Genomic DNA, 14,566 nt, shown 5'->3' with positions numbered 1-14,566 from the left:
TCACCTCACAGAGGCTCCTTTTTTCCTTGTTGTTTCCCTCTTGTTCTGTTACTATGTTTCATAACCTGTAAGAACACTTGAATTTGTGGTTTTTGTTCTAGAGTTGCAGTACTTTCCGAGTAACTAACTATATACAGCACAATGAGCGAGTTACTCAAGTGAACGATTTAAAAGTGTACGTCTTTCCTTTTCTCCGGCATCCTCTAGGAGATTAGGCCTAAGTTTAAGTAGAACTGGATTTTGTGACTCTTCTGAGCAGTTGTCCTTGTTCTTGCTGACAGTCTCAGGGTGGTCACGACCACAGCCACCAACATGCACATGGACAGGAACACTCGCATGGACACGAATCCAAGAAGTTTCTGGAGGAGTATGACGCCGTGCTGAAGGGACTCGTTGCTCTGGGAGGCATTTACTTGTTATTTATTATTGAGCACTGCATTAGAATGTTTAAGCACTACAAACAGCAAAGAGTAAGTATTTTTAATTGGTAATTTTCAGAGATGTGAAACAGCTTTTTTCCCTGCCAACACTATTCCTTATGGGGTCCGTCTGTATTGAGTAGCCTTCAGTAGCGTAAGAGGCAACAGTGACTTGGCTTAAAGTGCAGCGGTTTCATTTCCAGTAATTCGTGCCGCATCTTAACTAAATGCTGACATGAAAAGCCACCGGTTAACTTACGCCTGTTACGAAGTGCACAAGTCCATGTCAGAAGAAGCAGGTCCTGCCGGTCTCCTGCGCCAGCCAGCTGCAGGCCGTTCGGTCTCACTTGCCGTGTCAGTCGGAATGTCGGCTGAGGAGCTGAGGGGTGAGGGCGGCGTTCCCGGTGCAGAGCCATCTGAGGTGCCCGGGAGGGTCTCGGCGGCAGGCCCGGGCTTTACGGGGTCCCTGCGGGTGAATGTAGGCACGGGCGTCGAGACCAGAGCGCTGGAGGCAACACAGAGGTGAGGGAGCAGCGCCGGCGAGGCCGTCAGGAGCCAGGGCCCAGGCCGCCGCAGACCCGAGTTAGGGCGCCGGGCCACGTGGCTGACGCCGTCCCGTCCCGTCCCGTCCCGCTGCGCCCAGGCAGGAGGCAGGACCCGGGCTGCTTCCTGCCGCCTCCTCCCGTCTTCTGCGCGGCCGCTCCGGTCTCCGCTGAACCTCCCTCCGCAGAGCAGTGACCGGCTCCTGCAGGAAGCGCCAGGTGCCACACCTGGAGGCCCGTCCTCGGCTGACGGGCGGCGCTGACAGGTGTCAGGCCGGGTGTCAGGCCTGGCACCGGCCTGAAACCCGGCCTGACAGCCTGACACCCGGCCTGACAGCCTCAGTCTTGAACAGTGCAGTGGCCTCCAGTTTAAGTTGACTTAGTGCATGAGATATGGAAGAGCCCTTATCTTTATTGTAAGACCGCTAGGCTTTACTGATTACTCTGTGCATGATCTCATTCAGTCCTTACAGGACTCTGATGTCAAAAATGAGTATTTTTATTGTCAGTAAGTTCATGAACCTGTCCGTGTCTCCTATTACTAGACTGCAGATTTTAGGTTTTATCTCAAACCTGACTTCCAGCATGTCAAATGCAAGTGAATGCGATTGTATTCAACATAGAATCAAAGGAATGTACTTTTAAAAAGAAATGTATTTATTCCCTTTTGTTGCCGTTGTTTTATTGTTGTAGTTATTGTTGTCATCGTTGGATAGAACAGAGAGAAATGGAGAGAGGAGAGGAGACGGGGGGGGGGGGAGAGACAGACAGCTGCAGACCTGCTTCACCGCTTGTGAAGCTACCCCCCTGCAGGTGGGGAACCGAGGGCTGGAACCGGGATCCTTACGCCGGTCCTTGCACTTAGCGCCACCTGCACTTAACCCGCTGTGCTACAGCCTGGCTCTCAGAAATGTACTTTTTGTTTGCTTGTTTGTTTGTTTTAAATATTCTCATTTATTTATTACTGGATAGAGACAGGGAAATTGAGAGGGGAGGGGGAGAAAGAGAGAGACACCTGCAGCCCTGCTTCATCACTTGTGAAGCTTTCCCCCTGCAGATGAGGGAGGACCAGAGGCTTGAACCTGGGTTCTTACACATCGTAATGTGTGCACTTAACCAGGTGCGCCATCACCTGGCCCGGGAATGTACTTTTTAAAAATCTTCTCCTGCATGCTATTTAGGACACATTGGATGGGTCATACTTTTCATTTATGTTGCAAATGATAGTTCTGTGTACCCTATCCTTAACTGTGAAGTAGAAGACAGTGGAACCTTTAGGGTGGACATGTGAAAATAAACCACATATTAGCTGCATTTTCACCTGGTTTCAAGATGTAGGTCTCAGTTCTTTCTAAATATTTTGTTAAGTTCCGTTAAGGTCAGCAGCCTGTGTGATCGCGGCTGCCTGTTTGTTGCTGACACTGAATTCCCCACTCACACCCCTCAGGGAAAACAGAAATGGTTTGCGAAGCAGAGCGCGGAAGAGCCAACTATTGGGAGGAAGCTCTCAGATCACAAGTTGAACAACACGCCTGACGCAGACTGGCTTCAGCTCAAGCCTCTCGCGGGTGAGTACCAGTTCTCACTGAAGACCAGATCAGCACCCAAACCAGGATTTGAGACTCTGCCTACATTGCTCAAAAGTTTCTTTTCTTGCTGTTCGCGTCTCATTTATATTTTCTTAAATCACAGTTGAAACACAATTTCCCTCACTTTTTGTTTCAGTCGTCCATGTGTAAATCACAGTTGAAACACAATTTCCCTCACTTTTTGTTTCAGTCGTCCGTGTGCTGGAATGTGGAGAGTTTATGGTGGGACAGACAGGGAATGTGACACACGCTAGCTCTGCCGGCAGGTAGATCTGCTGTTACTTTTTTTTTTCCTTCATGTTTCTGAGATCTCTCCACGGGGTCACTCTGAGAGAGGAACGGTCGACCTCAGATGGTTACTTGGATTAGCATCTCTGCTTCATCACTTTATTCTGTTGCCCGGTAAGGAGAGTCAGGCATCTTGTGTTTTGAGGGGACATTTGTAACGGCAACCCCCCTTTCTGTGTCAGAACTTGTGTATGCCCTGAGAGTGAGTGATTCCTTGCAAGTAAAGGGGTCCCGGCCCTTAGCTGAATTGCTCTGCTCACGTACAGTGGGGGAGGTGCCGGCATTCTGCCCTGGGAACAAGTGGCTTTGGAGGGGAGGAGAAGCCGCCCTCGCTTTAAAGACGGTTCATCTCATGCAGCGCCGCGCTGACGAGCGGAGACCTGAGGGGACAGACGCGGGGCGGGCCGGCCAGGTGTTGGGTCGCTTTGACTTCCCGGTTGACACGGGAAGGTCGGAGGGAGCTGGGAGCTGGTAAGGTTTTCACTTGCTCTCAAGAAGACTTGCGTGCTGCTGAGAGAGAGGAGGCGCGAGTCCCCTCGGGCCTGTGTCCTGTCAGGGCTTGTGAGCTCTGCTCCTGAGCAGCTGCCCTGCCGCCTGGGTTCCCAGTGCTTCTGAAAAGTCTCGGGTTTATTGTGAACCGCCGACAGCCGCTGCAGGGTGGCCGGGTGGCCGCACAGCTGGCTGAGCAAGGACCCAGCTGCAGGGAGGAGCTTCCGGGCGGTGAAGCAGGCCTGCAGGTGTCTGCCTCGCTCCCTGTCTAGCTCCCCTTCCCTCTGGGTCTCTGGCCGCCTCTGCGCAGGCAGGCCTTACATGGAGACAGTCTGCAACCTGCAGAGATGCTGCAGTAACTTTGCGTCCTCTGGCTTTGACAGTCGCGAGTTTCAGCCGCTCCCTGTCTGCTTTATCGGATCCCGCCTGGGCCTCCGGGATCTGGTTTTGGCCAGGCAAGCGTGAGCACAGCCTTACTTTGTGGACTCTCCCAACCGCGGACTTAAGCCAGGTTGACCAAGGCGGCCGTTCTGCCAGGGTTTCCGTGAGCAGAAGCGCCGGTCTCCTGGCTGAAGCATTTCCTGTGCTGTCGTCCACGCAGGCACAGACGACTCCGTCATTTCTGAAGACCGACTGAACGAGACGGAACTGACAGACTTGGAGGCCCAGCACGAGTCCCCTCTGAAAAACTACCTGTGCGTGGACGAGGAGAAGGTGGCGCACCGCGCCCAGGGCGACGGGCCGCAGAACCACCTGGAGCCGGGCAGGCCCGCGCCGAGCAAGCAGGGGCCCCAGCGGTACCTCAAGCACGCGCGCCACTCGCACGGGCCCTGCCACTCGGGCTCCGACCTCAAGGAGACGGGCATCGCCAACATCGCCTGGATGGTCATCATGGGGGACGGCATCCACAACTTCAGCGACGGCCTGGCCATCGGTGAGCCTCTCTGCGGCCCTCCTCCCGCCGCCGCCGCAGTCCGGTGCTGAGCGGGCGCATCACCGGGCACAAGCACCCGGGTCGAGCGGTGGAGCGGGGCCGCCGGTGTCTCTCTCTCCCTCTCTCTCTGTCCTGTCCGATAAAATGGAAAAACGGCCGCCGGGAGCCGTGGATGTGTGGTGCCGGCACCAGCCCCAGCGGCGACCCTGGAGGCCGTCCGTTAATGTACTCAGGACTGACACATTATGCTGTCACTGGGGCCGGCGGTGGCGCCCCTGGCTGAGCGCACACACTACAGGGCACAAGGACCCGGGGTCAAGCCCCCTGGTCCCCACCTGCAGGGGGAGAAGCTTCCTGAGTGGTGAAGCAGGGCTGCAGGGGTCTCTCTGTCTCTCTCCCTCTCTCCCTCTCTCCCTCCTCCTCTCAATTTCTGACTGTCTATCCAACAACTAAAGATAATGAAAGCCATTTAAAAATGATCCTGTCACACACTGTTGTTGCTGCTTGTCATCCCTAAAACTGCTGCTCGCTACTGACCGTGTATGTGATGCCACGAGTCTGTTTGGCACACAGGTACGATTTAGCAAGTCATTTTGAACATGCAGACGAACGTCTGTAATGCAGCTTTTTAACAACTTGATTTTTTTTCAGTCAAGGCATAGTTAGCGCTTTGACGAAGGTGCCTTCATATTAGATTTTCAAAAACATTTACACATTCCTGTCATTATTAATCAAAATGACAGAAACAGTCAGTCAGTGAATATCCCATGCTCTTCTTACCGTTACCCTAGGGGCGGCTTTCAGCGCTGGGCCGACAGGGGGGATCAGCACGTCCATCGCCGTCTTCTGCCACGAGCTGCCCCACGAATTAGGTAAGTGGCCCTGCGCTTGCCGGCGTCACCCAGGCTGCGGCCGAGGGGGGGTGGGAGGCTAGTTGTTGTACCCCATTCCAGTACCGTAAGTTACTAACGGGCATGTTAGCGCTGGGGTACTGGGAGCTCAGTACAGTCATCCTCTTGCTGTCCGATCAGACTCTGCACCTGAGGTGCCTCTCAGCTGCAGCTCCCGGTGTGAAGCTGTCCCCTGGGCGGGACCGACCCTCCGTGTCCTTAGCGCCTGGGCGCGGCTGGACTCTCCTGTGAACACGGTGTCTCCTGGGTCTCTCCAGTCAGTAGGCAGTGGCCCTCTATGCTCCGGCCTTGTTACCGCAGCAGGAGGAAGACATCTTGCTTCCCCCCGCCCCACGAGACTTTAATCGAGCGTCTCCATGTATGTGGTTTAGACTAATCGTCTTTCGAGAAATACCAGGAAGGAAAAATGTCATCAGATGGAGAATGAAATTCAAAAAAATTGGAAACTTCACCAAGTCGAGTCACTCAGTGCCTGAGGGAATAAACAAACTTGCGAATGTATGCATTTGCCAAAAGAGCCAGGGTGTAAAAGACCCGTCAGTCTAAGGCCCACATAAACCCAGAGAACAGAAGATGGCACAGGGCTGGACAGCAGGCGTTTCTGTGAAGGAGGAGCTGGAGAGACGGCAGGTACTAGCCTCGCGCCCATGGGAGGCCAGGGTGCAGCGGCCGGCGCTGGCAGACACGCTGGTGTGACGGGGCCCTTTCTGCTGCGGTCGGACGCACTGGCTGTGTGAGCGACACCCCCCTTGAGTAGCTGTGTGAGAGAAGTAAGACCGCGACTGTTAGTCTGGAAACGCCCTTGTTACTTGGGCTAGCGTCAGTTGTCTCTGGCTGCTCTCAGAGAAGGCACCAAAGCTGACGTAGTCTCAGCCTGGGATACTTGATTCATACTGAGCGTTGCTTTTTATTGCCACTTAGTACTTCTTATTGCACTGCTAAGTATGTCGAAAGGATGCCTGGCAACACTTGGCTGTGCTGTGCTGAGGAGGAAGAGCTGGTAGCATGCAGTCTGTGGAAGAGAGTTGTCTGTTTCTGTGGAGAGACACGAGCGCCAGTGTCACTCACTGTCCCGCACGTGCTGACTGCTCCCTGGTCAGACACCTGTACGTCTGGGGGCTGAGACCCAGTGTCACTCACTTTCCCGCACGTGCTGACTGCTCCCTGGTCAGACACCTGTACGTCTGGGGGCTGAGACCCAGTGTCACTCACTGTCCCGCACGTGCTGACTGCTCCCTGGTCAGACACCTGTACGTCTGGGGGCTGAGACCCAGTGTCACTCACTGTCCCGCACGTGCTGACTGCTCCCTGGTCAGACACCTGTACGTCTGGGGGCTGAGATCCAGGGGCTGCTGTTTCTGGCTCTTGACGGCCGTTCATCCTTTGTGGCAGCACTGGGTCCTAAGTAGAGTCTCTAAGCAGCAAATGCCCCCGTGTTCTGTGCTTAGACAGATGGGTAGGCAGTCAATTCTTTTTACGTTTTTGGCAATTTTAGAATTCAGGTCTGTTTCTGGGGAAAACAGTTGTGGGCGTAGAGCGCACACCACTTAGAACTCTCCCTGCTGTGGACTTGCCTTTCTCTCTGCAAAGGGCTTTGGGGGCCGTGCGCCAGAGGAGCCGTTTCCCACAGTGCCCTGTGCTCTGCTCGCACTGGAGGGCTGTGAGACCGCCAGCTTTGCACACGGCCGCCCCAGCCCCACTGTCACGCCGCTTTGCCCCTTGACAATCACTGGCTCTTCTCCAAACTAGCTGTGGCCCTGTGAGGGGCCCAAGTTGATAGAATCCTAGCCGTGGGGGCCAGGTGGCGGCACACCAGGGTTGGTGCTCACAGGACAGTGCGCGAGGCTCTGGGTTCAAACCCTCCGGCCCCCACCTGCGAGAGGAAGCGTCGTGAGTGGTGACGCAGGGCTGCAGGTGTCTCTACCTCTCTGTCTCCCTCTCCCCTCTCAGTGTCTCTGTCTCTTGCCTGATAGTAACAGAAGACCCTTTAGAATCGACCTCTGCCCGTCCTTTTCCAAACACCTGCCTCTCAGGTTCCCCCGTTTGTGCTGCATGTCGACAGAGTGAACGCTTCTGTGCTCTGTCTAGTGAAATGAAGACTGTTAGTGAAGCGGGCCATCAGGCCTCGTCGTCTTTTCCAGCCTAAAGCCCGCATTGGTCCTCTCTCAGTCCGTAAGCTGTGCGGTTCTGAGAAGTCCTCTCGTCCTCGCTCTAGGTGACTTTGCAGTTCTTCTGAAAGCAGGCATGACGGTCAAGCAGGCGATCGTGTACAACCTGCTGTCCGCCATGATGGCCTACGTCGGCATGCTGATAGGCACGGCCGTGGGCCAGTACGCCAACAACATCACGCTCTGGATCTTCGCAGTCACCGCGGGCATGTTCCTCTACGTGGCCTTGGTGGACATGGTAAGACGCTTACTGTCCCCACCTGCAGGTGGAAAGCTTTGCGAGTGGTGAAAACAGGGCTGCAGGTATTTCTCTCTCTCCCTCTCTAGCTCTCCCACCCCTCAAATAAAGATGTAATAATAATATTAAAAAAGAATTTTAAGAGGGAGTCAGGCGGTAGCACAGCGGGTTAAGTGCAGGTGGTGCAAAGCGCAGGGACCGGTGCAAGGATCCCGGTTCGAGCCCCCGGCTCCCCACCTGCAGGGGAGTCGCTTCACAGGCGGTGAAGCAGGTCTGCAGGTGTCTGTCTTTCTCTCCCCCTCTCTGTCTTCCCCTCCTCTCTCCATTTCTCTCTGTCCTATCAGCAACAACAGCTGTGACAACAATAACAACTACAACAAGCACAACAAAATGGGAAAATGGCCTCCAGGAGCAGTGGATTCGTAGTGCAGGCACCAAGCTCCAGCAGTAACCCTGGAGGCAAAAAAAAAAAAAAAAAGAAAAAGAAAAGAATTTAAAAAAATAAATAGTTACACAGTCATTGTGATACTTTGAATATTTCCTAAAGTGGGATAGAAGTATTCAGCAAGACTGAATCTATCTAGTCACAATACAAACCTCACTGGGGAGATGAGAATATGTTTTGGACCAGCCAGAAGGAGAAAGATGAAGATGGGATGATCGTACTCATGACGTAAGTGGAGAGCAGAGCTGAGACAGGCTTTGTGTTGCATCTAAGTAAAGGCCTCTTGGGGTGGGGGGCGGGGGCGTGTCCAGGTCCTGGTGCAGACGGTGGAGGAGGCCCTGGGCGGGGGGGAGAGCATCTGCAGAAGACTGAGAGATTTACACACAGACCAACAGCTGGGTTCACTCTAAGCCATTAATTCCCCCCAGTTAAAACAACAACGACAGAAAAGAACAAAAAGCGAAACAAACAGAAAACATTCCGGTGGGAGCCCCATCTGTGCCTTTCAGAGACCCCACCTGGGCCACAGAAAGCCCTGGCCTTTGTTGACAGGTGGGGGCAGCGTGGTGTCGTGTTCGGGGAGGGCCGGTGTGAGGAGGGAGGAGGCAGACTCGGTGTTGAGGTCCCGGAAGAAACTCGCCTGCGTCTGGCTGAGACGCGTCTCTCAGCCGCCTCCGCGTGCAGTGTGGCTGTGCTCCTCAGTTCACGTAGGCTGGAAGCCGTACCATTGAGGGGGTCACCATGTTCTCCAAAATCGCTTCTGAATGCCCGCCCCTCGCCTCCCCTAGCTCCCGGAAATGCTACATGGGGACGGAGACAGCGAAGAGCACGGCTTCTGTCCGCTGGGGCAGTTTGTCCTGCAGAACCTAGGGCTGCTGTCCGGCTTTGCCATCATGCTGGTGATCGCGCTGTACGAAGACAAGATCGTGTTCGACATCCAGTTCTGACCACGCGTCCCCGGCTCCCCCGGCCTGGGCACACCGCACAGGGCGCCCCCGGCTGCGTGACGTCCGGGCCCACGGGGAGCTGAGCCCGACCACGGGAGGCCGCCGCCCGGTGCTGCTCTGCCCTGTGCCAGCGGGTCTCTGAAAAACAGACAGCTTGGGATACGGGAGAAAATGGGGTCCGAGGAAGCGGTGTTGCTGTCGGTTTGAGTGAGACTTTTTAAAAAACAAACAGAAAATCATATAGAAACACTAGTCTATTAGTAGAAATGTCTGTGGCTGTGCAGACCTAGAACTCGAACCAAAACAAGAAAAAAATCACCTAAACGTTGAACATATTTTCAGTGGACTTTGGACAGACTTGGCTCTGTGCCGAAAGGGTCGCTCGTGGCCTGCGCACGGGAGGTCGGCGCCGAAGCCTCCAGCTCGAGCTGCGCGTCCAGACGTGAGGGCGCCGGGGGCTGCGGCCGCGTGTGGACTCAGCGCTGGGAAGAACCCTTATTCTTGAATCTAGAGTTACTATTTTTGTATATATTTGCATAGTGTTTAAACTTGCAGCCTAAACTACTGAAATTTGTGGTTGTATGTTTGTGTGAGCTTCAATTTAATGAAAGATTCATAATGGTTCTTTGTATTATTATTATACTTGGTGTTTGGGGTTTTTTTTTTTCAAACTTTAATTTTTTTTTAATGGGTGTTTGTGGGGGTGAAGGATTGAAGCTTGTGGTCATCCTTTTGTTTTTTAATTAAAATTGTAACCCTCTAGAAAATCCCAGAGAACTGAAGAGCCCGTGCTATGGTCTAAGCGTTCACTTTCCCTACACTCACAGCAGTAGCTACTTGTCCGGGAATCAATCTAAACACGGGTCGCGCTTTGCCGGTTTGGCCCTGGAGCCAAGAGCACATGCCTGCGGCGGGCAGAAAGGTTGCAAGGCTGAAAATTCAAGTTGACGCGCCCACTGTCTTGTCCACACGTGTCAAAGTGTTATCAGGAGGGTCCCTGCCAGCATGGCTGCTGTGGGAGCCAGTGAGGAGTGTGTACTGAAACAGCTGAAGGCGCTCTGACCACTTTTGTGCCAAGCTCGCTACCGGTACCTGGCAGGGAAGTGTCCCCGTCAGGTGCCCGGTTCTCTGACCATAACCGGGTGTGATTACTGTGAGGGGCAGGCCCGTTTCCCCGAGCCTTGCCTGCCCTGGGCACCCACAGCCCCCAGCCCTGTGCGTGGAGCGCTGTTCACCTCCGGAGCCGCGAGCGGGCTTCCGTTCAGGCCCGATCGGTCAGCTTGTGGAACTCTGTGCAGACAGCTGTTCCTCCTTGGTGACCGTGTCGGTCGCCGCTTTAAAAATCTGTTACAAGAGCCAAACTTGATCCATTCCATTCACACTTTTCCTTCTAGTCTAATCCTCCTTTTCCAAGTTCCTTTCCTCTTTCTCCATGAACTTAGCAGAGAGAGAGAGAGAGAGAGAGAGAGAGAGAAGAAAAAACTGCTCTGAGCAGCACACCCACCAGGTACCCTTAGAATACTGCAGCTTCTCTCCTCACACCATGAGCAAGGAACGCTAGTTTATTATCTTCGCGGTTTGTGCCTGACTTTAGAACGTGCTTCCTGACTTCCTCACAGCGAGGAGGAGTTTTACCGTCTGCAGCACTGGGCACTGAGCCAGGCCAGGCCCCATCTCATTGCTGGGCTCTTGAAGCAACCTAGCTGAAAGGTGCTGACGTTCTTAGTACCTCCGACTTCAAGTGATGCAGACATCTTGCTTTCTGAACCAAGACAGAGAAGATAAGAGTTACGATTGGGGTGGGGGGTTTATACCCAAGGAGAAGTGCATTCCAGCTTTGAGTCTGCTTCATTCGAAAAGTGTTCTCAGAAGCAGCGGCTGGGAGGTAGGCCCAGTTAAGTAGGCCGTTTGGAGGCACGGACAGTCTTGCTGTCTCTCCACTGGTGTGGTCTGGACTTGCTGGATCTTCCTAGTAACTCCGGAAGAGGCTGCTAGCGTGTTGTTAGGGCCCCGCCAGTGTTGACTCGACAGTCTCGATCCCACTACATTTCTGCGGGGCTCCAGCACCCCATGGAGCGTGACCGGTCCAACTGGACGTGTGTCCGTGGGGCTCGTTGCTGTTACTCGTTTGAGGCTGTCACCGTGTGACGCCCTCCGTAAGGACTCGGTGCAGTCCACAATGCATTCAGCCAGCTGTGATCATGCTTAGAAATGCGATAGTAACTAGATGCAGTGTGAATGTCAGTCCATTAACAGTGAGTCAGTGGCGTAAATGTGATTATGGTCCTGCAAGGTGATACTTGCTAAGATATCTAAACTTTTTTTGTTGTTGTAACTGAATCATTTTTCTAAAAAAAAAAAAAAAATTGTAAAGCTGGAAATGATCAAATGCTGTTGTTTTTTTCATTGTCAAATGTGGTGTGTCATTCTATGTATGTTCCTAATGCATATGGAACGCTCCCAAAATAAAGTCTCCAAAAAAGGACAGATACACGAATATGTCTGGTGTCTTTATTTCTGAACATTTCTTTACTCTGAAGTGTGAGTTGTTTTAAAATAGAGGAGGCATTTTCATGTAAGCCATAAGTAAGTATACTGTCAGCCAAATGATTTTAAGTCACGAAACAAACAGTTCTTTGAAGACATAGCTTTTCCTCCAGGCCCTGGAAGGAGGTGCCTCTCCTCATGAGTTAAGCTGGCAGAGCAGGGCCACGCCGCGGCCTATCCAGTGCTCCTTGGGGTGGTCAGAGGGGAGGATCATGGAGATGACGAAGTTGGTGGAGTGGCCCGTGGTGGACAGCGTCCCTCTGCGCTCGCTGGTTTTGTACAGCGGGGCCACGTAGCTGGGCCGTTCGGGTATGTCCGCCCTCTTGCAGGGCTTCAGCCAGATCTGCAGAGGACACAAAGCTGAGGTTGGCGTGGCGTCTGCAGGGACGCGGCCAGCCGTGTGCTTGGCGAGTGCTCGGCGACTTGAAGGGCCTCGGAATCGTCTCCGGAGGTAGTTAGAAACTGAACGTGAGAACATTTTTTCACCTGATTTGTCAACAAAGCATATGACTCACCTGCTCCTGTAAAAAATACTCATCAACTGGAAAGAAGCAAAGCGAGAGGGAAAAGGGAAGAGAAAGACACCCACAGCCCTGCTGCACCGCTCGTGAAGCTTCCTCCTGCAGGTGGGGGCCAGGGGCTTGAACCTGGGTCCTTGTGCGCTGTCACGGGCGTGCTTAGCCAGGCCCACCACCCGGCCCCCAGAACAATTGTTTTGTTTTGCCTCCAGGGCTATCAGGGGCTCTGCCTGCACAATGATTCACAACAGCCGGTTTGCTGTTTTTACCATTTTTTCCTTGACGGTAAATTGGGGTGGGCTAGGAAATAGGGAGGGAGACGCCCGTAGCTTTGCCCCAGCAGGTGGGGGCTTGAACCCGGGTCCAGGTGCGCCCTGCCTGGCCCCAACTGCCTCTCCGTACTCAGCTGGGGCGAGAGGAGAGCAGGGAAGCGGAGGACGGCCGGACTGAGTCGGCCCAGCTCCCCGCAAGCACAGCCGCTTCTGCCCTGCCCGGCGGCCCGTCTCCCGGGCCCTGTCTGCGGTGCTCGCTGCTGAGCTCTCACACGGAGACCCTCCCCTGACCTGGGGGGCTGGGGGTCGGGCCACTGGAGCCATGGGGATTCCGGAAGTGACTTGATGACACTGCCTATTTACTATTACCACCACCACCACCATCACCACCACCATCACCACCACCACCACCACCATCACCACCACCACGACCATCACCATCACCACCACCATCACCACCATCATCACCACCACCACCCAGCGGACCCATGGCTTCTGGTGGCTTTTCCCTTCTTTTTTCATTTGATAGGAGTCGAGAGAGGAGGGAAAGCCGGGGGGGGGGGGAGAGGGGGACCCGCGGGGTGCTGAGGGGTCCGCCTCAGCCACGGGCAGTGGCGGCTGTCTGTCTGCAGAGCTGCAGCTGGGTGCTCTGGGCTCTCCTCGGCCCGCCTGCTCACCAAGCAGAGTCGTTTGTGAGCCCAGTGCACCCGCGAGTGAGCTGCCAGCCGTGCAGGGCTGAGGGTCCGGGACCCCAAGGGAGGGTGTTGTCACCTGCCGCCGTGAATGTGGGCCTGTAGCCCACGTCAGCCCTGTGAGCCGCTTCCTCGGCGGAAGGAGAAGGAAGGGGAAGGAAGGAAGCCCCCAGTGGAGCCGCTCACGCCTTGCAGCTCCTGTCAGGCACACTGCTGACTGACTGGGACCTCGCACCTGGCCGCCTGCCACCCGCCCACTGCCGGCTCTGGGGCTCTGGGCTCTGGGGCTCAGGGGCTCTGGGGATCAGGGTCTCTGGGGATCTGGGTCTCTGGGTCTCTGGGGCTTTGGGGATCAGGGTCTCTGAGGATCAGGGTCTCTGGGGCTCTGGGGATCAGGGTCTCGGGCTCTGGGGATCAGGGTCTCTGGGGATCAGGGTCCCTGAGGATCAGGGTCTTTGGGGCTCTGGGGATCAGGGTCTCTGGGGCTCTGGTCTCTGGGGATCAGGGTCTCTGGGGCTCTGGGCTCTGCGGCTCAGGGTCTCTGGGGATCAGGGTCTCTGGGGCTCTGTGTCTCTGGGGCTCTGGTCTCTGGGGCTCTGGGGCTCTGGGCTCTGCGGCTCTGGTGCTCTGGCGGGGTCTTCGCAGGCTGCCTGGCTGAGCCCTCGCTGTCCGGCTTGTCCCCTCCGCGGCAGTGACAGGCTGTATTGCCGCACTGTCCCCCACTCGCTCGTCTTCTCAAAGGAGCAGATGTTGCCTGGTCCCAGCCCCAGGCCCCACCCTGGGGCGAAGCTCTGCACTGGGGAGATAGCACTGCGGGTGTCCGGAAGGAAGGAAGGAAGGAAGGAAGGAAGGAAGGAAGGAAGGAAGGAAGGAAGGAGAAAGAAGAAATAAATAAATAAGGTGTGGACTCAGTTTACGCCTCTTAGCGGCCCCTGCGATACCAGATACCAGGCACCCTGTGGCGACAAGACCACTTTGCACTGACGTTCAGGCAGTGAGACCTCCCTCCGGCCCAGCTAGAGGAGAGGTGAGCATCACACAGGCTGCCACCTGCCCTTATCCAGCTCTCAAAACTAATGGGGCCGGGTGGTGGCGCACTGGCTGAGCGCACGCGTCACAGCACACGAGGACCCGGGTTCAAGCCCCTGGTCCCCGCCTGCAGGGGGAAAGCTTTGTGAGTGGTGAAGCAGGGCTCCGGTGTCTGTCAGGCTCTCTCCCTCTCTCCTCTCGACTTCTCTCCATCTCTATCCAATGAAATGGAAGGGGAAGAACATGGCTGCTGGGGCCGGTGGATTCCTAGTGCAGCCCAACAGTAACCCTGGAGGCAAAGTAATCGAGAAATAAAAAGAGAGACATCGCTGGGTTTCCTCGCGGTGTCAGACGCCGCCTTGGCCGCAGGCGTGATGCGGTGTGCATGCTACCCGGACTCCTCATCCGGTTCTGTTCGGGGGGTGGGCGGTGGCACACCTGGTCGAGCACATGCATTGCAGTGGCACGAGGACCCGGGTTCAAGCCCTTGGCCCCTGCCTGCAGGGGGGAAGCTTCAGGAGCGGTGAAGCAGGGCTGT

At 55.1% G+C, this 14,566-nt stretch overlaps 2 protein-coding genes across 2 annotated transcripts in view; one reads left to right on the top strand and one right to left on the bottom strand.

Moving 5' to 3' along the window:
* The window catches only part of SLC39A10 (solute carrier family 39 member 10), a 28,202-nt gene extending 17,766 nt beyond the window's left edge, over window positions 1-10,436 (top strand). The window contains exons 6-11 of the mRNA XM_007535356.3: window positions 282-470; window positions 2,409-2,529; window positions 3,929-4,261; window positions 5,053-5,133; window positions 7,388-7,578; window positions 8,812-10,436. Coding sequence (XP_007535418.1) covers window positions 282-470; window positions 2,409-2,529; window positions 3,929-4,261; window positions 5,053-5,133; window positions 7,388-7,578; window positions 8,812-8,970 — 1,074 coding nt within the window. The 3' untranslated portion in view covers window positions 8,971-10,436. The remainder of the gene's footprint in view (window positions 1-281; window positions 471-2,408; window positions 2,530-3,928; window positions 4,262-5,052; window positions 5,134-7,387; window positions 7,579-8,811) is intronic.
* Window positions 10,437-11,326: 890 nt separating this feature from the next.
* Window positions 11,327-14,566, bottom strand: part of DNAH7 (dynein axonemal heavy chain 7) — a 197,201-nt gene continuing 193,961 nt past the window's right edge. The window contains exon 65 of the mRNA XM_060177540.1: window positions 11,327-11,860. Coding sequence (XP_060033523.1) covers window positions 11,654-11,860 — 207 coding nt within the window. The 3' untranslated portion in view covers window positions 11,327-11,653. The remainder of the gene's footprint in view (window positions 11,861-14,566) is intronic.

The sequence above is a fragment of the Erinaceus europaeus genome, chromosome 18 (genome assembly GCF_950295315.1).
Source record: "Erinaceus europaeus chromosome 18, mEriEur2.1, whole genome shotgun sequence".
In the NCBI taxonomy this organism is placed as follows: Eukaryota; Metazoa; Chordata; class Mammalia; order Eulipotyphla; family Erinaceidae; genus Erinaceus; species Erinaceus europaeus.
This window is presented reverse-complemented; position numbering and strand designations above follow the sequence as displayed.